This window comes from Sebastes umbrosus, chromosome 17 (assembly GCF_015220745.1).
Source record: "Sebastes umbrosus isolate fSebUmb1 chromosome 17, fSebUmb1.pri, whole genome shotgun sequence".
Taxonomy (NCBI): Eukaryota; Metazoa; Chordata; class Actinopteri; order Perciformes; family Sebastidae; genus Sebastes; species Sebastes umbrosus.
The window spans coordinates 21,939,759-21,967,341 of NC_051285.1; the positions used below are offsets into that span (position 1 = coordinate 21,939,759).

The 27,583-nt window shown below is 40.0% G+C and overlaps 1 protein-coding gene across 1 annotated transcript in view; it reads right to left on the minus strand.

Annotated features, from left to right (window-relative positions):
• Nucleotides 1-27,583, minus strand: part of fgf11b (fibroblast growth factor 11b) — a 53,456-nt gene that overhangs the window by 13,830 nt on the left and 12,043 nt on the right. The window contains exons 2-3 of the mRNA XM_037749661.1: nucleotides 12,229-12,339; nucleotides 10,117-10,220 (exon numbers count right to left, since the gene is read on the minus strand). Coding sequence (XP_037605589.1) covers nucleotides 10,117-10,220; nucleotides 12,229-12,339 — 215 coding nt within the window. The remainder of the gene's footprint in view (nucleotides 1-10,116; nucleotides 10,221-12,228; nucleotides 12,340-27,583) is intronic.

Here is a 27,583-nt window from a genome sequence, read left to right on the forward strand (position 1 = left end):
GTTTTAGCATTTATTTTTGTTTGTTTCTTTATAGTGCCATTCAAGTGAAAACAAACCTATAAAGCATATGACACAGTACAAGAACTAGACTCAAACCTATGGAGGATGGAACCTGCCAAAATAAAAAACTAAATCAATAAATTGATAAATGACTCGATAAATAAATTCATTAAATGTAGCCAAAAAAATATTGAAATTAAATGTATAAAAGTAGCCATTAATTAATTGATAAAATGTGACATAAATTGATATATCTGTTTTAATTTGCTTCTTTATTTATTTGTCTTTGTATTAATCCCCTTATTTATTTACACTTCTGTTTAATTTTCCCTTTTTTATTTCTTCATTTATTTTTATTAAGTTTTAGATTATTTTATTTCTTATTTTTGCATTTATTCTTTATTTATTTTTGCATTTATTCTTTATTTGTTTTGCAATAATTTTTCATTCATTTTACATTTATTTTTAAATGCCTATATTTATTTAATTATTTATTTTGCACGCTTTTCCCTTTGCATTTCACCCCTTATTTATTTATGTATTCTTTTCTTTAAACATTTCTTCACACATTACTTTTTGCATTTCTGCCTCATTATGCAAATAAGGGGGCTGTCACTCAACATGTGTCATGGGCTCAGAGCATAGGTCAGAGTGCATAGATTTTTTATATTATTTTTTGCTTCATCTAATGACATTTATTTATGGAGTCATTTATTTATTTATTCATTGATTTTTGGCAGGTTCCGTCCTCTATACAAACTAACCCAATCAAAAGAGTAACAAACAACAGGGACAGCAACAACAAGCAGAAAACAAACAAACAAAAGATTGATTTTCTTATTGTACTGAGCGTTTAGGTGTGTGGGGATGAATTTTTGGTGTGAAAGATATAGAAGGGAGATGGCAAAAAAAGGGGAGACAGTATTAACCAAAGGAAGATAGAAAGAGAAATATGAAAATAAATAAATAACATAACATAACTACAATGCTCTTGGAGGGCTCTAAGGACAAAGAGATGTTTTAGCATTTTTGACGTGCAATTATTATTTGCAGTCCCCTATTTAGACAGCAGGGGTCACAGTGTCATACAGGCTTCCTGCAACTATTGACTGTCCCATCAGCTCCCAGGGTAATCTATGGGAAACTGTGAAATCTGCCCAGCTGCAGTAATCCCACAGTTTTTCCATAGTACTGCTGCATTACTTCTGCAGCAACCCACTCACATGACAACGTGAAATGCAAAACTCATTCACAACAATCCTCTGTTACGTACACACACTGCACATAATCTCCGTGCGTGTGCGTGTGCATGTGTGTGTGAGAGTGTGTGCAGTGCAGAACACCACCAGCAGGGCACATTGCTGATGTTGTCGTCGCCACCAGATGCGGATGCGCTGTGACACGCCACGTTACATAAGTCAATAGGGCACAGACGTGCTTATTAAGAGGGGGCTTAACAGAGGATGAGACTGGCAGTTAATACTGTCTAGAAAAACACACACATGGTCTGTCTGTAATGCTTTATGATAGCCCATAGAGGCACGCATGGCGAGAGCAGAGTGGATAATAATGTGCAGGGGAGTCGTGCCTCTGCAGTGTTGACTGACAGCTGAAAGGCTCCTGTCAATAAAGTGTGGCTGAGAGAGGAGCGGTGGCTGACTTTCACTCCTCGACCCTCAGCGACAGAGGTGACCGACTGCTGCTGCAGCCTTTATCGCCCTGCTTTTTCATTTTCTAGCTAAGATAGGACACAAAAAGTGGTGGTTGATTATGTATCATCATAATCACCATAGGTATTTCATAACTTGGCAAATCACAAGGACTATTCTAATATATCCTGGAGAGAATTTTGGAACGAGGTACAAGATAGTACACCTATATCATGAGCCAATCACAAAGAATAGGTTCCCTAAGTGCTCTTAATTGGCTGCCTGGCAAAATATATGTCCTTATCATTGCATTTTCTGCACTTCATCTCTTCTCCTCTTGCTCCGGCCAATTATCCTCTCTCCGCTACTTTTTCTAATGTCCACATTTTATCCTGTCCTGCGATAAAAAAAGCGATGCTATCTTGCCGCAGGTGTTGTCCTGCATCTCAATGCAATCCTCCCACGAAAAGAATAGAAAGGACATAGCTTTTTCATCAATAGGTCTCGCGCTCTTTCTTTATCCCTCTCCTGCCTGTCTCTCTATCACCCACACACACACACACAAGTTCCACAGGCCTACACAGATCACAAACAATAGTGTTTATTGTGTGGGTGTCCTTTAAGTGTTTCTTTGATGCATTAAAGGACCGTTTAAACTGTGTGATTGTGTGCACTTCCCAGGCGAGAGCTGGCGACTGTGAGGAAAAAACGTGGCCCACAGCGATCAATTTGGAGCTCAAAGACATCCTGTGTTTGGGGCAAAAGGGTGATTTTATATCCATATCTCCATGTAATCTTGGTAGGGATGTCCATATCAAGTTGTTTTGGCCCTGATCCTGATCCGAGTCTGATCTGAAACTTATCCAAATGTTGATTAAACATGTGTGTGACTCACTGAAATAACAGCTGTAGCCTACTTAAATCTTACATACCTTATTTTTAATGAGCTACTTGACGTTTAGACTGAAGGTCCTGGTTCAAAACTATGAAGTTTATAAACTTAAATTGCTGATCTGATATAAATGAAAGTTTAACTGGGAGAATGCAACTCGTGAATTTGACGTGACACGATCAGCTAGAGAGTAGTCCATTGGCAATCGTACAGTGGTGTAACAGGGTGAGGGGTCTTCGCTCACAAAGAAAAGTTGGTCGAGCACATAGTATTAGTACATAGTATATACTGTATATAAGAAGTGGACGTAGTCACCGTGACATCACCCGACGTTGGTTTGTGGACTGACGCTTTGAAGCCTGGAGTTCGGCATTTTGGCCTTTGTCATCTTGATTTGTGGCTAGGGATGGTAATAAACTTAATAAACAGTTTAACCGTTAACCGTCATTAAGCATTTTAACCGATTAACGCTATCGGTTAAAACGGTTAAAAGACATGTTGATAATTAATTAAAAACTTAGAAAAACTTGTCACTTTAAAGAGAAAAGCTAGTCCACCTGAAGTACCCACCTTAAGAGAGTCTGAGCCAGAGTTACAGATACAGGAAGTTGGCTCCCGTCTATAGCTCGCTTGAGCTGAACGGAGGAGTTGTAGCCTCATAGCATTTATTTACTGACAAATAAACTGTACACACACTATCTGCTACACCTACGTTCACAGCTATAACGCCACCGACGAATCCACATTCACCGCCGCTACACACACACACGGTCTGTCGGAAACTCGCTGAAGTTACGCCGCGTTGACAGACCGTATGTGTGTGAAAATGGTGAGCATGACGCTACCAGCAGAGCTACAGCTGCTACTGTTGCACAAACGGGACTCAGTTGTCTGTTGTGCTCATACACTGCAGCTGGCAAACCGCTGCATGCGAGGCACAAATTTTGTCGGTTAACGGTTAATAATCGGTTAACGAGGGTCGGTTATCGGTTAAGAAAAAATTTCAAAATTAGCATCCCTATTTGTGGCCGTTGCATCTTGTTTTTTTGCAACCAGAAGTGACACGAGAGGGTGGAGCTAAGCACAACCGAACGCTGAATAAAACATTTTTAGGCGACCAAAATGTTACAATTAACTTTCATGAACTGAAAACACACTGTGAAAGGGTTAAAGTTCTAAGACGAAAACATGGACAACTCTCAGACCGGACAATGCCGTGGTAGCGACCTGTCAATCACGAGTTAGCCACGCCCTAAAGCATCCCCTGCTTTATGGTCTGGGAATATGGGACCATAATTTACTAAATGAACATCATGCTGTATTGAAGAAGACTTGAAATTAACGATTGAGGTTTACTGAGGTAATAAATCAAGTGAGAAGTAGGCTCATTTTCTCATAGACTTCTATACAATCACACCTGTTTTTTGCACAGAGGAGTCGCCCCCTGCTGCCTATTAGAAAGAATGCAAGTTTAAGGCACTTTTCAGAACCGCAGGTTGCACAGACACCGGCTGCAGAGAGCCCTTTAACCAGACAGTAGACAAGTTTAACTTTGCCCTGCCATCAAGTTACTCGCAGAATTAATATAAGTTAGCGGATATGACCTGCTGCCGGCGACGTTTATCATTTTAACCAATGAAAGCGGAATGCTCTGCACTGTTGAGCCGACTGTGGTAAAGGAGAGCAGCACCGCAACACCAGCCAGCTGAGGTAAACAAAGCACAATACAGTACAGTAAGAAAGGACTGGAATATGATTGGCTTTATTTTGGCCGATACTGATCCTTTTAAAATATATCCGGATCAGGGACATCTCTAATTCTATAGGCATTCTATACTGTCCAACCTGACGTGCCTCAAAATGGATATTGTACAGTCTGATACGGATGACAACAAAAGATTTTAGTCATGTGTTTAATTTAGTTTAATTTATTACTTTTGTCAGGGCCTATGTACAACAAAACATTAATCTCACACAAGGAAAAGAGATGTACCATATTAAGCAACTAGCTAATTTCCATCCGCATTCCCCGGGGATCTTTTTAAATGTAAAATGTGCACACCTGCATGAAGGCAAATATTTACAATAACAGGCAAAGCCCGTGTCTAAATCGTGATTGGCACAAAAACTGCTTCTGTGAGACAGCCTCCTCCAACACAAGCCCTTCTTTCTCTCTCTCTCTCTCTCTCTCTGTGTCTATGAGGAGTTTTTCCAGAGCACATAGATTATAAAATGGGGCACGAACGAGCCGAGCTCTATTTTTATATCAGGATCAGCCATTTCCTGTTGTCACCTACAGGTAGTGAGGCTGAGATTTATGTGTAAGACAAGGCAGCAGTGGACTTTGCCTGCTTGTTATAGAGCCTGGCCCCTCAACCTGACCACTATATGTGTGTGTGTGCATGAGAGAGAGCATGAGAGAGGGATTCAAGACATAACACAACATAATTACCACCATTAAGCAGCAGCAGAAGTGGCAGTATATGCAAGAAGATGAGCAAATAGCTGGAGGGAAGCGACTAGTCACTCTGTCAGTCACCTCGGCTCCTCTGAGAGCGACAGTGACAAACTTATTCATCGTAAGTGGAAACATTCCACGTCTGTGTCACGCACTCTCTTGGCACGCTTTTAAATGTAAAAGCGAATATGAGCATGCTGTTAGAGCACGCAGATATGTATAAATGGCCATATCGTGCCACCTGCACTCCCTCCTACAGCAGCAAATTAGCACATCAGATACACTATAGACTATAACAATGTGCGGTCATAAAATCAAACTTGCATGATATTACGCAAGCAAACATCTGTTGTGTTGTGCAGCACCTATATCGACTCATTCATGTATAACTGTATGTGTGTGGTTGAGAGGGAGTATGTTCTCTGAAAGAGGTCAGTGTGGGATGCAGTGCATATATTGACTGGTGCTGCTGAGGAAATCCCTTCTCCTCTCTGTTCACAGAGGCAACGCACCAAAGTCTAATGCATGCTAATCAGAGGCTCTGTTGGAACCAACACACGCATGACTACTACATATTTATAGAGGGGCACTGACATTTATTTTTACATAAGTTTCCATTAAACTGCGGAATAATAACTTCCGCTTGTATTATCCTCTGATGTTTTATTTTTTATTTATGTAAAATATGTATATAGTATACCTGTATATGTGTATGTGTGTGTGTGTGTGTGTGTATAGGGAGTGAGGACATAATGACAACAAGGGTAAAATTTTCAATATATTATGCACAATCCAGATTATTATACTGGAGGTATTCTGGCCCCAAAGTTTGTCAGGTGACACAGTTTTTTTTAGGTGTAAAGGACTGCTTTCTGAGCCTGGTCTCTGTTATTAATAGCAACACAACTTTATTGCTATTGTGCTGTTATCTTATACAGAACTGGATAGATAACAACGGCCACTAAATAGACAAATATGTATCATGAACCATGTAGCTATGGTTTAGTGCTTTGACGCTGATTACATGTTAGCAGTGTCATGAGCACTGTCCATGGTGCTGATCAGAGTACACACACTCTTAAAATGACACTGACGCTGTCCAGGGTGCTGAATGATCTGCCCACCCTGAAAGATTCACAAGTTGTCAAGATGGGCTTCAATGCTTCCTGGCTGAAAAATAAAAATTTGACATGATGTTAAGTGATTTGGCCATATTATCATGCTATCACGCTAGTGTTGCAAGCACTGTCCAAGGTGCTGATCAGACTGTGTACCCTAAAACTGTCTCTAGCGCTGTCCAAGGTACTGATACTGGGACGAGTATTGTTCAGTGACTGCATGAGTGTTCTCACCAGAATTACAGCTTGCGGCTTATAGTGGAGCAGATAGTGGAAAAATCATGCAAATAGTGATACAAGCACCAAATTTGGCATGATGATTCCCGAGGGGATGCTAATGCAAATTGACCTGCCAACAATGGTTTCTCTCATAGAAATTCATCTACTTCGAGTAGGGGATCAGTAGTCCAAAGTTCCCTTCCCTGAAAGACCGGATAAGCAGGAATATGACAAGCTCCATATCCAACGCCAGGTGCTAGAACTGGAACTGTGGACTCTCAAGCCGCGAAAACCACAAAGCAAAGACTCAGAGGACAGCCAGAAAGTAAGAAAAACATTATTGGAGGATGTTAACGCTGTAAAAATTAGATCCGGCATACCAGAAAACATATAACTCTACATTACACATTCAAATTGACCAAGTACATGCATTTCCTGAAGAAAAACATTCTACGCAAGTAAATTTGACAGCCATCTTGAAAAATGACCGCCATATTGCAGTTAAAAACTATCAAAATTAGATCCAGCATGCCAGAAAACACATCATTTGACACCAAGATCACTCAAATCGATCAAGTAGATTAATTTCTATGAGATAAATCATTATCGGCAAGTCAATTTGGCGGCCATCTTGAAAAATGGCCACTATCTTGGATTTTCAAGTGGCCAATCGTTTATATTTGCTTAGGGAACCCTCGGCAATCATCACGCCAAATTTGGTGCTTGTATCACTATTTGCACAATTTGATTGAAAAATGGATGTTATCCGCTCCACTATTAATCCTGAAACTGAAGACAATGCCTGCTGCTAATATAGCAGCATATCTCTCGATTGTAAGTTGTAGATTTTTGTGTAGTGGTACTGAATACATCGATTTGCAACTCGTACTGAATGAAGCCCTGATACCCTTGACACTTAATTAGACTGAATTGATATTGATTTTACATTGATAGCGCTTTGCCACATCGACAAAATTAGACAAAACTCATGTCCTTGGGTGTTGCACTTTAACACCTTCTTTTCACCCTCCTGTACACATTTTTTGTTTCCTTGTCACCTGGAACTGGTTTAATGTATGTTAACGTAATAAATAACACTGATTTTGGAATAAATATTTAAAGTGTAAAGCGGAAAAAAAACAATTGAACGTGTAAAAGTTTGTGGAGATTTAAAAAGTGCAAAAGTACTGATCTAACCAACAAAACAAAAAACAGCATAACGTGCATACGTGCCACTTTCCCACCTGCCCTAGACCAGAAATCTGTCAACAGAACTGCCCTCAAGAGACCCAGATTCTCCAACAGGAGTTTTACACCCACTCTCCATTCCTCCCTGCCTGTCTTTCCAAAACTAATTGGAATACTCATGCAAGTAGTCTAACAGGTTGTCACCTTATATCTTTCACTCCCCTTCTCTCTATGCCTCACCTTTCTCTCTCAAACATTCATTAGACACTTTAACACTAAACTGCAGTCCAACTGACCGACAGCTGAACCTCAAAATCCAAAATGACAGTAGACGATGAAGCCCTAATTGGTGTTTCCCCTCTTGACTTCCATGTCAGTGATGTGGACAGATAATAGCTTTTCTATTGTGCAGATATCAGGACCATGTACAGCAAGACATGCAGCTTATACTGTATAATCCCAACCTGAACACTGACATTACAAGCCAAAAACCAGAGCAATCATAACTGGGTTTTCACTGAGATTTAGTGTCACAGCAACATATATTTTTTTAAATATGGTAGTCGAGATATGTGATCAAAAAATGACAGTGGAAACCGCTTATAGTGATCACGTCTGTCCGGGTCAATTTGATCACTATAAGCGGATGATTACTATTTTTTGTTGTTGTTCTTTATTTCTCATTTCTCATATCAGTATGTTTATTACATGAATACACATTGATGAAATGGACAGTTTTGCTATATTTACAGGCTCACCAATGGTGAGGCATTGCTGTTTTTGGTCGGCTTTGTGTCACTGCAGCACGGGCGATGCATGCAGATGAACACCGCCCCTTTGCCGGGGCTCCTCGCTCGCTCACCCGGTGAGCGGCGTGGAAAGAGGCGGGCGCCATTCGTCTGCATACTGCTTCCCGAGCTGAGTTTCACTTTATGCCTACCATACATTAGGAGACTTTGAAAAGACTTTTAAAAGACTGAAGTCTGACACCGTCTCACATCTAAAGACAATGTGTTTTAAGTCACAGCGTTTTTAATCACAGACTGGGGATCTTGCAGGGTCACTATTTACAAGACTACAAGTAGATTCCATTTGAGATGATGTCACATCCTACTCCTGGTGAAAATTTAGAAGTGAACAGAAAGAAGTGGACAGTAATTGCTGCAGCCCTCAAAAACCCTCCGTCCCAAATGGGGTTACTTGCAAGCTAACGTTAGCTACTGGAATGTTTACTATTAACCTACGGGCTAATGATACGTGTCCACAGGGGCATTTTTTATCGCGAGGGGACGCGACGCTTCCCAACATCGGACGCTTGGTGGGCTGTCACTAGACACAAGGCTGTCCCCACCTGGTTGGACGAACGCTTTCCCGCCGTGGGCTGCTGCTCCCAGCTTTCTAACCGGAAACAGTATGGAGGCTCGGTTGGAAACTTTCTTCTCTTATTTCACGAAAATAGTTCACCGAAATGTGTTTCTGAAAACATTTGAGGCGAGAAATAAGCCATGTAGTTGCTAAATCTGTCTTTATTTTCGATCTACAACTTTTATTTTAAAAGATTCTCGGGAGTTTCGAGAGGCGGCGAGTCGCGTCGGACGCCCGTGATTTACATAAAGTAGACTAGACCTCAACTTTATGCAAATAAGGAGCGGGCGTCAATCATATCAACAATAGCTAATGTTAGCTCGCAAGTAGCCCCGTTTGGGACAGTGGTTAGCTAGAGCATATAGTAAACTCACGGGGATTTCGAGAGCGGCAGCTTTTTTCCTTCTCTACTGTATCGTGGTACAAATGGGAGGACACGTCAAAGTGGCACTCTTGTTCACTCCACAACTCCTCCAGTTTCTCCATGTTTACTTTCTACCCCGTTTCCTGCTTCCTGTTTAGTGCTGGAGAGAGCACATCTATTGATTGTTGACAATGTTCTTGTCATTGAACTTACGCTACTATTAAACTTGTTTCATTTTATTGGAATGTCAAGACAAGAAAACGACTGACTTAAGCTGTCTTAAGTCAGTCGTTTTCTCGTCTTGGACTGAGTTTTATGACCACCTTACGATGGAGATCAACTCTAATAAAACTCTCGTGATTTTATTCCGACAATGGAAATATATCTGCGACAGTGAAATCGCTTGAAAAGTTGTTTGGTGTAAGGTCGGCATTAAGGGCCGCATTACGTGACCAGGCATTATCAATCAACTTGACGAGGGCGGCTTCAACCACAGTTGCTTTCCCCGTACACATTAGTTTTTCATTCAGAGAAAATGACTTTCTCTTTTCCCCATCATGATTTCAATGTGCACGCAGCACCAGCCGGTTTGCGAGGCAAAGTATCAAGGGAGTACAGCAACAAACAAAAATGAAATCAATGTTTGTCTAATGTAGTTTTAAAATGTTTTTTCCAAATGTTGTCATTCATGAAAAGACCCAACACTGTAAGCAGACTATAAGGGAATTATTTAAACAGCATTTGTATAGGAATGATTCTGTCCCAAGCTTTTTGATCCATGCATCACTGTTACCGTGATCACTATAAGCGGTTTCCACTGTACTCTTCCATGTACACCTGACTGATCTGTAGCACACACTTACCGAGGTATAGAGGTGTCCGTCACTATTCATGGCAAGGTATAATCCTGTCTTTGCTCCCTGGATTGCCACAATCCGCAGTCCCACCGGAATTAAGTTGAACTGAGCTGAATTGGGGAATAAAGTAGGAGAGATAGGGCACGACAAAGAGAGAGGAAAAAAAAAGAGAAAGTCAGAGAAGATTGTGAAATCAAACTACAATGCTGTTAAATACAAACAGAGCTTTCTGAGTTGGTTAAACTACTCTGAACTTGTTAACAATAAAAGAGTCCTCAAGAAATAATGTAGGTTGTTGAATAAATACAATTTTCAGTTTTAAGAATCTGCCGTATTCAAACTACAGTCCGAAAAAAACTGCCCAGGACTGAGTCTGGAAGGTCAAATACAAAGAAATGATACCAGGAAGAGAACACCTCACAGTTTCTGATCTGAAAACCACAATTGGATTGCTAAAGGTCAGGATGAACATTCTCATCATCCTAACGGTGGCAGTATGTCATTTAGAAGTACTCCATACTCAGGTAGCAGCTTTTTGTGATTCATAACCTTCAAATACTGAGACTCAGATCCAATCAGAATCAGTATATCAGTGATTTGAAACCCAATATAGATGCATAGGGATGTCACAATACCAGAAATGTAGTAGTTGTTACCAATATCAGTATAATTCCACGATTCTCGATACCAATTCGATTTCAGGGTAAAAAACTAAAGTAAAACAATAAATCCCATGTACTTCATCATACATTCTGCATTCTGGTGTTTGTTAGGAAGTTAAAGAGTCATAATTCCCTCTCTGTTATCTATTTTATATTGCTGTGAAACCTTCAAACAGCTGTATTTATTCAAGTTTCTCACCGAAAACTATATTTCACAAGATTACATTTGAACACATCATGATAACGTTAGAATTTACCTTCGTCCAATACTCATTTTTACTGAGCCTGACCGCATCCTAATGTAAATCAATGGCACCTCCCGTGTTGAAAAGGCCAACGTTAACTAGCTCACGTCCTGCCGATTTCAACACAGATTTGTTGTTCGCAATGTAGCATTATCAGGGAAGAAATAGGGTCCACATCGATACTGATTTTACTGCATACCACACACATTTTCTAGACGCCGTTGGTCTTGAGCCCTGACGTGATGGTACCTTTGGTACCTTTAGAGAAACGATTCTCATGCCCTGACGGTAGAAAAAGTACCGTCACATTTTCTAAATTTTGGCATCGACTTGGTACCGAAGTATTGGTTCTTGTGACTGCATTATGAGCAAGTACACATTAAATTACCAAAGTTTGGCAGTTTGACGTGATGTTCCTTCTTATTAAAAGACAAAAATAACAGTACAAATTGGAACAAGTTTGACATGACCTGACAAAATCCGAACTTTCGCTTTGACTCTTCAGCCACAGGGACCTACAGCACAGTGTGACACCTACTGTGGTTCTGTTTAGCTCAGTGTGGAAAGTTCAGCATTAACTTTGCCGAAGAAAAACTCATTTTTTCAGTGCTTGTGCACATAGACGGGTTTCTTGTATACAAAGTAGGGCTGTCAATCGATTCAAATATTTAATCGCAAATTAATCACATTTTTTATCTGTTCAAAATGTACCTTAAAGGAAGATTTATCAAGTATTTAATACTCTTATCAACATGGGAGTGGACAAATATGCTGCTTTATACAAATGTATGTCAAAAAAATCAATCAGAAAAATAATGTGTTTTTTGAACATTAAAGCATGTAATCTATGGAGGACCTGCCAAAATAAAAAAATAAATGACTCGATAAATAAATAAATATGTCATTAAATGTAGCAAAAATAACATTAAAAATAAATGTAGCCATTAATTAATTGATAAAATGTGACATAAGTTGATATTTCTGTTTTAATTTGCTTCTTTATTTATTTGTACTTGTACTTTGTATTAGATTTGGCTCCTGATGAGTGTACGAGCTGTTCCATATAAACTATATGATGGTGAAAAGTGAAGGTGTTATATGCATATAGTACAGTATGGCTTCTACCTAGTACCTCTGTGAATAATTTGTTTGAATTTACACAACACAACCACAAGCAAAGACATTTAGGCCATAGAGAGAAACACACTCACAAAATGAGCTGCTTTCATCCCTTGTGCTGTCCATGGTGCCGTCAGGCTGCATCTGCAGGTAGTATCCATGTTGGCTGTATAGCCGAGTAACAATGCCTTTCAGCTGTGGCTCTGAAAGGGAGCACAGGAAAACAACATTGCATTAGACAGGTGCCACCGCCAGACGTCGAGAGCACAGAAATGAAACTCGCTGATTTACAGAACCTGCAAAAGGGAAGGGTTAGTCAAATATGTCAGAGTTAGAAGACACCGACCACAGAGGAGTTTTACTGTGTGCAATATCTGAAGTTAGAACATGGATTATGTGTGATATCTAAAACATTTTAAAGTTTAATTGCATGAAAAAATTTGTTCAGACATTCATGATTTCCAGAGGATGAATCTACTGACTTTTTGTCTCTTGCCATAATCAAGTCAAATTATTTTTTGTCCCCCAATACTAGCTACATAACTAATTGCATTACCATCATCCTCAATGTTAATAACCACATATTACCATGCTAACACCATAAACTAAGATGGTGACAATGTAAAACATTATACCTGCCAAACATCAGCATGTTAAGATTGTCATTGTAAACATGTTAGCAACTTACAGATTTGATTTATACTCGTATCGTACCATCATGCAAACTGGTCCAGAAACATTCCATACAAAACTTGTGAACTGATACGGTGTCAGCATCATTATGGTTATATGTAATACTGTTCCGCTTCTTCATTTCCAGTATATGAATTACAGAAGCATTTAAAAAATCAAAGTCATGTGAAAGAACTATTGGGCATCAGTGTAACGTCTTTAGGGAGTTTTACCTAGCAGAACAGATGATCAGGGAAGCAAGCAGGGAAGTAGCTGACATGTTGTACTTGCCTAAACATAAATAAAATATACAGGGATTTGGACAATTATTATAATTTATTAACATACAAAACATACAATTAACATGCTCTCCCCAAAGCCACCAGACTCCATTGGCAGAAACAGTAATTTTACCTCGCTGGTCATTGTAAAACAAACTTCATTCAAACTCGACAGAAACAAAATAAAACTTGGTTAGACTTTCCACTGTTCCAACAATCACCAAATCTGGTTGTTTTCTACAGAAGCTTGGCATTAGTAGTTTTAATGATGTATTATAAAATGCTTAGAGCTGGTGTTAGGAAGTTAAATAGGTCATAATTCCCTCTTTATCTATTTGATATTGCTGTGAAAACATCTCCTCCAAACAACTATATTTATTCACGTTTCTCTCCAAAAACCAGATGTTACAGAACTACATTTGAACACATGATGATGTTCTAATTTACCTTTGCGCAATACTCATTACTGAACAGAGCTTGAACACATCATAACATAACTCAATGGAACCTCTGTTGACGTTGGCTTTTAGCTCCGTTTTTTAGCCAAGCAGGACTGTGCTGCCCACAGACTGCTAACAGCTAACGTTACTAGCTCTCCTGCTGCCATTTTCAACACAGATTTTGTAGCATTATCAGGGATTGGCAACTAGAAAGCATTATTTTACTGAATGACGACTGAGAAACAAGATCACATTTATTTTTCTCTTGTTAATCGGACAACTGCATGAGTCATTCCCACTTGCCCGAACACAGAGTTTACTTGCCCCGGGCAAGCGTTGCTGTCGAGTCCTGCATGATGATTGATCTCTGACATCATAATAGAGGAAGACTTGTCCAACCTTAAAACACTTCACAGTACTACAGAAGAAAGAAGCTATTTATATTGTGTAGTTCTTAGAGGTTAGAGATTTTTCTCTAGAGGAGAGAAAATGTAAAAATATCCAGCAAAAGAGTTTCAGTATTCAATAACAATTTCTTGGTTAATTAGTGAATTGCCCAAGGTGCATTTTTGGACTAATTCACCTAACACTGGGAATGTAAAACATCGAAATAATCAGAAAATTCTGCAGTAATGCATCTGATGAATAGAATGGATGTATAGGTTAAGCTAAGGCATCAGTCCACTGGCTTGCTAGTGGTATTTTTAGCGAGAGCCGGGGCCATCGGAGGATGAAGTCAAGTGAGAGAGTTAGTCTGTCTCCCGCTAAATAAAAGATACATAATCAAGGGGGCCGGGTGGTGGAGGGCGAATAGAGAGATTGAATGTTTCATGAGTGGAGTCCCTGCAGCCTACTTTGCGTTCATTTAAGAAACAGACAGAATCTTCGCAGCGGCTCTCAGACATCACTAGAGCCCCCCTCCTCAATTACACCAAGCACTCTCGGTGTTGTTGAGGAAATCTAAGTTGTCTCCTGAGCTCCGCACCTCGCTGCCTCGACCGGGCTACTCCCAACAGCAAGGACAAGAACCCCTTAGGTCCTCTTTCTTATAGCTTAAACATGATAACTACCCAGGTAGTCATTTTGACCGTTTTTAAATTTGTTTTCTTTGTTGAAACAAAACCCATGTGACTATAGGACCCTGACTTGTCCTAAATGTGTCTATTTTTTATTCTAACATTGTTATTTTATAAAAATTTCAAAACACAAAATGGTTATAGGTATGGGGGGGTGAGAGAGAGGGAGAGCGAGGGAGCGTGTGATGATACAAAAACTTTTTTTGATCATGAAGCCCAATGTTACTGTACAATTCTCTGGTTTATCAGTGACCTGTATGAACTACACTGTAGACTTGAGTCTCTGAATGTGTCCAGCGCAGACTGAATGCGCATTCAATACGTCTGATGTATGGAATGTCTGTATCGTCACTGCACTGCATTTTTACAAACATAAGATAATCTGGTCACGGGTCACATCTCTCGGCCGCGTCCCGGCGCCGTGCCATTCTCTCTTCCTCTTCCTGCAGTTCTCGTAGGCTTATACTCGTAGAACTAAGCAACCAATAATTGTGATTTTTGTTTTTGTTGTTGCTGTGACGGCTAAAATGGTACAAGCGGAAATACTGGTTGTTTGTATTACTCTTACTGTTTATATTTCTGTGACATTCTGTAATGTTTATTGCAACTTCAACATGCTGGTCTTTACGTTACAAACAGCTTTGCTCGCTTACTGGAGCAGCTTTGATGATATGGGCACAGTAGCCTTCTGTGTTGATAGGCTATAGAGTCCTCCAGGGATATTTTTATAGGCCAACCAGGAAGTTAGCATCACCCTGGGTTCCCTCGACAAAAAGCCAATGCGGTTTTTCCATTGGGTTCTGGATAATTGCAGAAAATAAACCCTGTGGCAAACAAACATTTATGATACTTGCAGGTTTTGTTCAGCAAGATAATCTCCACAAATGAACACCACTTTATGATTTTTGAAGTGTGAATGCAATCGCCAGAAGTAAAAAGCTAACGTTAGGCTATAGACAAACTACACCACGGTCGCATGAGCGCGAGTATACGCAATGAGGCTGTAACGGTGGACGAGTCGGCGTGATGGCGTTTAGTAGTCTCATTTAGCCACTTCTTCTTTTTTAAGACTTCAAAATTCAGTGGGGTGATTTAATGATGTATTTTATGTCGTAGAACAGAACGTTAAAATCTCTTTATTCTTAGTTTTTATATTAATTATTGACATTATTATGCAAATAATGTATGAATGGTCATGAAAGGCCATTCTAGTAGTTATAGAATTCTGGTAGTTTGAGTGTTAAAAAGCTCAGTGATTAAGTCGGGTCAGTGAATTGACCGGTCTCCCTCGATAAGGGAGATGAAACATTGATGAAGAAGCAGTTCATGACAGGGCCATCTGGGAGCTCCCCCTCTGCTAAACTTCGCCCGTGCCCTCACACACATTCCCCAGGGAGGGGCCTAAAGGGCACTGCGCAATCTGCCCGTCTTCTTCAGACTGGCACAGGAAGCGAGAGAGTGGCGGAGGATGCAGGGAGGAGATCTGTAGGACTATTTCCCACAGGAAGTGTGCCAGGGTTGAGGCATCAGTGAAACTGTGACCTACTCCCATTGTTACACGCAAGCATCTGCAGCACTCGCTTTCAAAGATGCTTGTCAAAACATTTCCGTATCTCTACTCCTGCACTTTCTTCTTCTTCTTCTTTATCCTCCTTTTGCATTTCATTGTCCTTTGAGCCACGTACGCTTTCATCCCACCTAATAACATCATACATCATCCAATCAGAGGCAGGGACGCCGTTCATTACGTGTCCCCACAGATGCAGAAACAGAGAGATGAGAGAGAGAGAAAGAAAGAGAGAGAGATGAGAGGAGAGAAGTGAGCAGAGGGATAGCAGAAGAACAGAGTGAGTGAGATGACACTGTCATTTCATTAAGAATGACGGCTGCATGTGCACGAGGAAAAAAAGAACACATTTAGGCACAACTTCAATAGACAGCTTGTGCAATATGGCTGCAATCAAAACTCCCATACTTGGTGTCAGGGGCACTAAAACTAATGTTTCACTTAGCAGAGCTGGCGCTAACTTCAACATCCTCATCCCAACGCACAGTAAATTCTGATCCGACGTAATGAAAGCTCCCAGCAAAACAGTTTTACTGCAGCTGCATTAGAGATTCATAGATGATAAAACACCTTTTGCTCTCGCCACCTTATTACCATACAAATATTGCAACTTTGGACTACTGAGGCCCACAGTCATATTTTTTAAAACGTTTCCGTGCTCTAGAAGTCAGCAGCGCCTTCATCATATTAATGTGGTAATTTGGACATAAAGGAAAGTGCATTCATGTTTTGCTACTGAGAGAAAATTATTTAGTTGTTGAAGAAGTTTTTAACATATAGAACTGGGAGGTATACACTTCAAGAAGTGGGAATAATACGGTTTTATAACCTTCAGTGTTGTGTGTTTCTGTAAACTGACAGAACAGTTGGAAGTAGTCACAGATATATTCCGTTTCACTACAATCAACATACACATTTGCCCGTATATCCAATAGTACATGTAATCTTAACTTTCTTGACTTTAATTTCTTACAATTTGCTGGATTTTATGTCAGAAATACCTGGATTACTCGTCATATAAATACAGCAAACAACCATCAGTATTGTTGACAGTTCGGAGCATGAAAGACAGAGTGTGCTACAGCACTACATACTACAGTAGTAGCAATACTACATTTACTACTGCTTCTGAGCAAGTATTTTAAAGTGTTGACCAGTTACAGTGTTTAATGCAAATTGACACCCTCCCTTCCACTCATTCATATCCCTTATTCTGTCACTCTCCACCTCTGCTACATCTGCTGAAGCCTCTCCAAGCTAACATTGAGCTAGCAACTTAAACAGCTCTGAACCACAGTCTCGGCCATCGGTGAAGCCGGAGACTCGAAGGGGACTGAAATCACTGTTACTGCTTTCAATTTCAGCCGGTAAGAGGCTTTGAGTCGTTAAAGTGAAACACAAGCCGTTACTGAAAAACTGTGAGTCACAGCACATAACTGTGGTTATTAATTCTGTGTGACCATCACATGATTTATCTAGGCATTAAAGGTCCAGTATTGTAAAAAGTGAGGTTTAAGTGCTATATAAATACTGTGGAAGTATTGAAATGTTCAATATACAGAGAACTACGCACAGCCCGTATTCAGAAATCGTGCGTTGGAAACAAGCCGTCAGGATTTCTGTGCATTTGTGATGTCACAAATATACAATATTTAGACCATTACAAGGTTTTTAACTTAAACATTCTTAATGTCACCCAGTTTATTTACAGTTGCAGTGTATGTAAATAACATCAGCTGATGTAAACATGGACCCAACCTGTTGCCTAGCAAGGCAATTCCGTTGAAATAAGCTAAAATGGAGCGTTTCAGACACAGGATAAATACAGGCATATTCAGGTAAACAGTATGAGGAAAAAAAAGTTGTTTTTTTAACATTACAGCATGTAAACATGTTATAGTAGAAACACAAAATATGAACCTGACAATGAGCATAATATGGGACCTTTAAAATGGGTGGGTGTGAGGGGTGAATGGGACGTTGCCTCGTATTTTTGGGGCAGAGTGCCCCACGGTACGTTATAGATATTAATAGATTTTTGGGATCTAGAAAACAGGATTACTGGATTACAGGATTATTTTTTTTATTTTCAGGAAAAAGGAAAAGAGCTTTTGTTGCAACTACCACTATAAATTTGGTCCAGGCTCAATACATAGTGTGTTAAAGTGACTACACTCCAAAAAGTGGATTTAGCGCTAAGTTACTCTTCAACAAACTTGCTTTTCTTTCCATAAATGCTTGCATCTACTGTGAAATTATCTTATTTGGCTCTAATAGTTGAGTGCAGCGACACGGCTTTTAACAACATGCAAATGAACAAAACTGTGCATAATCATAACACTGAATTGACTCAGTGTCATCAAACAGCAGAGATGCACTACATCCCCATGCATATTCTGCCAACTGCTCCCCTCTCACTGTCCTGACAGCATCTGTGTCTGCATAATGTGTGCACACATACACACACACACACTTGACACATTCTGTCATTGTTGTTAATGTCGCAGTACGTTGGCATTAGGAGGTAAAACATCAAGGCTTCAACAAACATGTCACATTGTCACCTAAGTAACACGCCCCTGTCATCAAAAAGTAAAATGGAGTACATCACACAGACGACAAACACACCTGCCAAGGTCAAATTTGTCTCTTGAAGAGTTGAGTTAAAGGTTGGAAAATACATATCTATTCTATAACCAAGATCCAGTATTGAAAGTCTGCATGTACTTTGATATTCTCTTTAATCACATGTGAAATGTTTTATACAGATATTTGACTAGTATGTGGTTTATGATGTCTTCATGAACTGCACTGAACTGGAACACAGATTTTTTTTTTTTTACCTTGACCTGCTGCAGGGGAAACGTGTACTCGAGAAATTTTGTATTGCACTTAAAATTTAAATTGGAATTTTAACAAAATACTCTGTCTGCTAAATTTGCCTTCTTTCAAACCCAATAACTAGGGATGTCATGGTACCAGAAATTTAGTAGTCAATACCAATACCAGTGAAACACACCGCAAAGACGATGCGAAGTAACGGTTCTCATGAAATCCCCACCCATAACTTCAATTTGCAGTATCAAACCCAAGCAGACACCATCTGGGTTATTTTCTCAAACTTCAGAAAGCTCCATCCAGAGACACTAAAGACATTAAACATGTGTTTTCATAGGCTGAGTAGTCCTCCTCGTGACGACTAAGCTCAACTTCACATGTAAAATCACTGAAGTGCCCCTTTAAATTTTAAAATAAGAGCGCCCATTACTAGGCAAGCCAACTTATTTCCCCCCTCATAAGCCTTGGGGAAGTATACTGACAGATAGTGACACACTTTGACAGCAGTCTACCTCTGGTCAGATTAGCAAAGCACACAGAGTTGTTTACATGAGCAAAAAGCCTGCGTTTGTATCATGAGGATGCGTAGTGTGCACATGTAGTGCTCCAAAGGGGTAAACAGAGGAGATGATAACTCGGAAAGTCACTGACTCAAAGGTCATGTTTAGTGATTTGGGTATGTTAGGGCATCCTTGTATTCAAAGAGTAAGAGCATATTTTATATGGCAGGTGGCCAAAATCAGTCATACTTTTATAAGACCATGACCCAAACAAATGTAAGGTTTGAAGTGAAGCACCTTATAATGCAGTGGTGGAAAATACCTAAGTATATTTACTCAAGTACTATACTTCAGTACAATTTTGACACACTTTTCACTTAGTATAGTAATTTAATGTTCTGCTACTTCCTACTTCTAATCTATATTTCAGATGAAAATATTGTACTTTTTATTGCACTACATTTATCAAGTAACAATAGTTACTTGTTACTTTTCAGATTAACATTTTCAGTAAAAAACCTTAAATGCCTTATTAAAGATTAAATCAGTGACTTTTGACCCCTTAAAAAAGCAGTGTCTACTTTGGGCCCCTTGTCACTAGCAGTACCATTTAAATAAGTGTTAAAGGCACAAAGAAAATCTTTTCTAATCTTTGTTTCACAACAAAAGCAAAGATTAGAGAAATGTGTAAAAGACAAATACACATTTATGTAGAAGAACTTTGTTTTGAGATATTTTCAATTAATCATCTCACAACCCCTCTTGTGACCCTTTGGAAGGGCCCAACCAGTGGTCTAACCTACTGAACTCTATCTTAAGTAGTCAACCGTTGCATCAGTCACAGGGACCATTTTTCTATTTGATGAGTATTTTTTTAAATTTTGATACTTTAAGTACAATTAGTTGATAATACTTTGGTACTTTTATTTAAAGGCAGGGTGGGCGATCTTGAGAAACTAGCAAGAGTGCACTAGATTTTTAAAAATGATCCACCCAAAAAAACGAGCCCAGTGTAGCCAACTCTTTTCCAATGAAAGTAGCTAGCAGCACTAGCTCCAAGAGTCGCAAAATCCAAGAGAAAGTTGCCAAGTCGGCAACACTGACAGTACGTCACTGCAGGCCTCCCTCCGAAGCCACTCCCCCGAAATGTTCATTACGAACATAAGCATATCAGAATGAACGTAAACGGCGATCATGGCTATTGTTCATACTCACAGCTGTCAAGCTAGCAGCTTGGAACACTCCAATGATGCGCAATGACTGAACGGGCAGAGAAATTAAATATTACCGCCCTGGGACAGCCACAGATAGCGGATTTTCTTCTTTTTTTGTCAGAGCATTTGATTTATTGATTGCTGTCAGGATGTAATGAGAATTTCAATTCATATAAGAAAAAAAAAGTTATCTCGAGACTTTTCAAAGCTTTTCATATAGAGCAGGTCTAGACCGTGCTCTATAATAGACCCAACAAGAGATCCCCCATGTGCATGCATTGCAGTTTCATATACATGTATTGGTACTGTTACTTCTCTGAATACTTCGACCACAGTCATGATGCCCTAATAAGTGGTCCCATGAAGTGTAGTAGGGCTACAACTAAGGATTATTGTCAATATCGAGTAATCGGCAGACTATTTTCTCGACCCAAAGATGTTCAATTTACCATCAAGACCTGGGCTGAAACTATTATAAGAATAGTTGCAGGTTTTCTGTCGATCCACTAATCAATTAATTGACTAATCTACTAAGCGTTTCAACTCTAGTGTATGATTTATATTAAATGCTTATCAATTCAGTAGAATGTCATTAATGTTACACAACAATGTGAGAATGAAGTCTCACTGAGGGGTTAAAAATTAAGCCATGGTTTAAGACGGACCTTTTTTTTGCATGAAAGTGAAAAAGTAGAAAGTGCATCTAAGGACTCATTAGAAAGGGAGTGGGTTGACACTGTAACTGTGGTGGGAATTTGAATTATTGTTTCCTGGGTGGAGGATGGGATGTTTAACTCAGATGAACTCATGCTAAGTTTTCTCCCGTGAGCAAAGTTTTACATTTATGATCATGACCATACAGTAAATGGATCAACGGTAAAACTGCTCTCTTGAGCCCACGGAGACTGCTCATAATCATGATTCATTTTACCATATGTATAGTGTGAGTCATCTGCTGTGAGGTGCGTCCCTGTTCTGTAGTTAAAAGAACAGCAGGGGCTGCACATTATCTTTCAGGGTGAGCACACCTACATCTGCCTTTCAGAACCTTCTCTGTAGCTATGCCAGGAACACAACCTGCAGCCTGCCGCGGGTATTTCCCGCGGAGAGGTGGTGTGCGACTACATCCATCACTCCTGGGACACGTGTGGGCCTGAGTGACAGGAAACATTCGCTGATCCAGGTCAGTGGAGTGTGGGTCAAAGAGAGCTCCCTGTCTGTTTATGTACATCAGCGCACAACATGTTGACTCATCAGCAGGCTCATTTCCAAGTGACCTCTCCGCACATAAGCGAAAATATGACTTGTAGTTGACAAGCGGAAAAGCAAGTGTGTAGAGAGAGACAGAGAGAGAGAGAGTCTTAAAGCTGTAGTAGGCAGGCTGGGGCAAAATATTATTAAAAATAAAAAGGTATTTTTATTTAAAGGTCACTATATCCTGACAGTAGAGCATGAGATGCATGAGCCTCTATGTCCTCGCGTGTCCTCCGGTGCTCTTAATGGCATCTGCAAGATTTCACAGACCGGAGGAAAACAACTAATCAGAGCTGAGCTGGAGCCTTGCCGTCTCTGAGCAGCTGTCAATCACTCACAAACTCCAATCAAACGGTCAAACTAGGCAGCGCTGATCAAATATGAATCAATATTCTGTTACTGTAATGCCTATTTCTCGCATAAAATGTTTTCAGAAACATCATTTAGCTGTAAAATGAGAAATTTCCGCCCACCAGGTGGAGCAAACTTTCTCATAAGACGAGAAATAGGCATTACAGTGACAGAATATTAATTCATATTTGATCACCGCTGCCTAGTTTGACCATTTGATCGGAGTTTGTGAGTGATTGACAGCTGCCTCCGTTGAATGAACAGCCAATAGGAACTCTCTCTCTTTGAAATGACCTGTGATTGGCCAAAGTCTCCCGTCACAGACTATTTTTTAAACCCTTAAAACAGAGCCACGAGGAGGTGCAGAAGTCTAGTTTTCTCTCAGAACACTTGAATTAGAATATGTAGAAAGGTTATTATGGAATTTTTGCCCAATGATGCCAAAAATATTCCGCATATACTGCAGGTTTAAGGGATGTGGCTTTAGAAGAAACTGTATGCGCAATGTAAGTAAAAGTCAAATTTTACTCTGCCAGTGTTCAAAAATTCTTGCATTATCACATTTTATTGCAGACAATGTTTGTGTTAATGCAATATAATTCAATGTAACTAAGTAACAAGCAATTGCTTATTTTGGCGTATTGTTTTGTTTTTATTTGTTAGCAAAAGGTTAGTACATACATCTTTAAATGAACTTCACATGCATAAAGGCCTTTACACACCGGGGGCGTTTTTTTTTTTCATGCAATTAATTTGCACGTCAATATATTTTTTCAAACTGTTGTTTTTGTCAAGAGTACTTTAACACAGAACGCAAGTATTCCGCATTTTCGTGTATTGATTCGTCACGCCCCCGGTGTATAAAGGCCTTTCGTGTAATGGCTCTCCCATTTGGCATCCCAGAGACATTTTCTTGTGGTTTTGTTATCTTCGGGGAGAAATATTCAATTAGCAAGTTTCAGACAGAGGTAAAAATATTATTAAGTAAACGGTCCAAGTTTTGGAAAAACCAGGAGAGATTATATTCATAAGAGCATTTTGTTTATTAAATTGGGTTCGCCTCTAATCCCAGCAGTAACCGATCCACACAGGGATGCCCCTCATCAATTTACATTCAGCACTGATAATCATTTTGGAAAATCACCTGGGGGAGACTGGAGCCCTGTGTTACAGCACAACCGTTCGCGCAGCAATTATGTGTGTGTGCGTCTGTGTAAATGAGGTCAATGCACATAAGAACCCAAGGTAATCACTTTATGCATCACGGCTGCCATCAAGGACACTTAAACCCTTCGCCGCGACGTAATTGCTCTGGAAAAAGAAGCATTGGTTGAAGGTTTATCGCTAATCAGCGTAGTGTATGGCTCGGTGTTGGTTATCATTACACTAATGTATTTATCTGAGCTCAGTATGTCGCTCGCTGATCTCCCTCTTGCCGAGCTCCTCTTGATAAGGTTGGGGGTAATTACTAGGGTGGGGGGGGCTGCATGACTGAGCAGCCAAGGGCATTTCTTCTTCTGCTCTGACCGTAACCGAACAACAGGGGTTTTCCTTTGGCTTATATTTTCAGGACTCCCCTCCCTTCTCATCATGCTCTCTTTCACTTTCAGCTGCTTGTAGATGCATGTGTGTGTCTGCATGCGTACATACATGTGGGCGTGTGCTGCATGCATATGCAAGAAAAGATGGAGTCTGTCTCTTGTGTAGTGTTTGATTCGGCTTCTAATAAAAGGAGAACATGGTTCCTCCTTTTTTTTTTTCCTTTTCTAAACTGGGCCACGAGCTACAGTGCTGCTAGTACTGTAATTATCAACCTTGTGGGAAGATAAAGGGGGAGAGTAGGAGAGGAGCAAGGGAGGAACGAAGTCGCGAAAAGCTAGTTAACAACACAGAGGCAAAGACTGAGGAATGCTCTAGTCCAGAAATAAAAAGAGGGAAGGATAGCAAGAGGAAGAGAAAAAGGCAGTGATGGATTCAAAGATACAGACAAGAAGACGTGAGGAGTAGGGAGAGAGGAGATAGTGGGGAAGACAGACAGGTTGAGGAAGGATGCTGTAGAGGAGGAAGAAGAGGGATAGCCGGACGAGGGCGAGGTTAAAGAAGGAATAGGAATGAATGAGGTGTATCACATCACCTGCAGCTCCAACAATGGATGTTTTCAATTATGAATAATGTACAATTAAACAACAATCGTTATTGTTGAACATAAACAATACACATAAAATACTTATAGGCTACATTTATGTAGCCTATAAGTATTTTATTATGATGATGATGATATTAGCCCTATTAACTAAAATGAAATATTATTGTTCTTCAAGATAAATCCTAACTGAGGTAGTTTTGAAATAGAAAGAATATTTTCTAGATTTGGATCTCAACCAATCATGCAAGGATTTCCCTACGTTTTGAATCGTATCACATCCATGAAACAGGTGCTGTGTTGTTTCTTCATGTGTAGCAGTGCAACACCTTGTTCTGATGAATTCATTTGAAGGATAAATTTAATTTACAGTTTTAAAATGTATGTCTTTATATTAGGGCTGTCAATTGATTAGAATATTTAATCGCAATTAATCGCAAATTAATTTCAAATTTTTTTATCTGTTCAAAATGCACCTTAAAGGGAGATTTGTCAAGTATTTAATACTCTTATCAACATGGGAGTGGGCAAATATGCTTGCTTTATGCAAATGTATGTATATATTTATTATTGTGAATCAATTCACAACACAAAACAATGACAAATTTGTCCAGAAACCCTCACAGGTACTGCATTTAGCATAAAAAAAATATGCTCAAATCATAACATGGCAAACTCAAGGCCAACAGGCAACAACAACTGTCAGTGTGTCAGTGTGCTGACTTGACTATGACTTGGCCCAAACTGCATGTGATTATCATAAAGTGAGCATGTCTTTAAAGGGGAGAATCATGGGTACCCATAGAACCCATTTTCATTCACATATGTTGAGGTCAGAGGTCAAGGGACCCCTTTGAAAATGGCCATGACAGATTTTCCTTGCCAAAATTTAGCGTAAGTTTGCAGCATTATTTAGCCTTCTTTGCGACAAGCTAGTATGACATGGTTGATACCAGTGGATTCCTTAGGTTTTTCTAGTTTCATATGATACCAGTATCTTCACTCTAGCTATAAAACTGACACAACCTCTGGAACAACTGGTACAACCCCCGGAAGATCAATTGTGTTAATGCATTAAAGAAGAAGATTAGTGGCATTAAAACGATTTTGCGTTAACACGTTATTATCGCGTTAACTTTGACAGCCCTACTTTATATTAATGAGGAATTGGAAATTGATGGAATTTTGTTCTATAATCTATTTTTTCATACTTTTTGAGATTAAAACTGCAGTTGGTAACTTTGAGCAAATATGATAAATAATATAAAACTATATAAAACACTTAATATCCTGACTGTAATGAAATAATCTTTGAAAAAAATCATGTTCAGTGCAGACATGAGGAGTATAGAGAACGGGGGAAGACAGACAGCTTGAGAAAGGATGCTGTAGAGGAGGAAGAAGAGGGATTTCCGGACGAGGGCGGAGGTTAAAGAAGGAATAGGAATGAATGAGGTGTATCACATCACCTGCAGCTCCTACAATGGCCTATGAATGTAAATTCAGTGCTCCATAAATCATTTCATGTGACAATGGCAGCAGTTCACGTAAGTGAGACGGAGTTATTGCTGCTTATTAACGGCGCTGACATGAGCATGTCAAACACGAGCAGAGGCAAATAGGACTCACAGTGCTCCCCTGACACATTCAATATTCACACGTGTGCTTCATTAGCATTATGACAGAGACATATCAGTGACGGTTAACAAAATGCTCAGGACGGAGCGATTCAGTGCGACGTGGTGCGGCCTCACAGCTTCATCAATAACACTATAGCAGCACATTTGATTTCTCCAGGTTAAAATCTCCCTCTTACTCGTCTGTGCTTTCAAGACCACTGAGCCTAACAGCTCCCCCCCAACACACCTGTCCCCTTTTTTCCCCACGGACCCTCCAGCAAGGACACAAATAGGCACTTTAATATATGCAGAACACACAAACACAAACATTCCTCTGCACTCCCACAGGGGTCCAGACCTCTGTCAGATCGTGTGATGATCACACAAGTAAACAAACAACTGAGCTAAACAGCGCAGTGATGGACAACAAAAGGATCCAGAGTTTCAACTCGCATTGATTTGCTCGCCGAAACACTTTGATATAGTCCTTACGGTGCGCTTTTCCCACGCAGAAGAAGAAGAAAAAAGTAGAGACGCTGAAGAGCAGCTCAGCATGGGAGGAGGGGGGATGCATTGTAAATTTCAGCAAAACACTGTTTGAGATTAAGTTTAGCTGACACAGTTTCGATACTCACTCTGAGCTGAATAGAAATATACAGACATGCAAAGAAGCTGGCACATACATTTGTGGGCTTGAACAAATGAAGGTACAGTAAACATATTCTAACATGCAAACCAGATGTCCCATCAAACACAATAGGTTTACATTTTACGATGAGGTTTGGGTAGCGTTGGCATTTTCAAAATAATGTAATAATAGCATAACCAAATGCTGCATTACTATATATATGTTAAAGCACTCAGAATGTGCTGCATCCCGCAGTCTGTTCTCCACCGGATTAGACATTGTCACTTCCCGATTTGTGATCCAGGAGTGAATTGAGCAGCTGGATGTTCTTGCTGATCTGGAGTAGAGAGAGGCCAGGCAAGGCCAGCAGCTGCAGGTGCGTCCTTTGGGGGAAGCCGAGGGGATGCACCTGGCACTGGTCAGCGGAGTCGAAGCTGGTCTGATGCCAGTCTCGAGTACTCTCTCTTTGCTCCATTCTGTCGACGTTTTACTGTGAGTGGGGCTCTAACGTTTCTGACCTCTAAAGGTCATCACAAGTAAATGTAAAAGAAAATCAATTTGTCATTGTTTTACAACAACCAGAGACTGTATATAAGAAGTGGACATAGTCACCATGACGTCAATCATTGGTTTGTGGACTGTCTCCATCTTGTTTTTTTGCAACCAGAAGTGACACGAGAGGGTGGAGCTAAGTACAACCAAATGCTGAATAAGACATTTTTAGGCGACCAAAATGTTACAATTAATGTTCATGAACTGAAAACACACTGTGAAAGGGTTGAAGTTGCAAGACGGAAAACACGGACAACTCCCAGACCGGACAACACCGTGGTAGCCACCTGTCAATCGGTTGGTAGCACACCC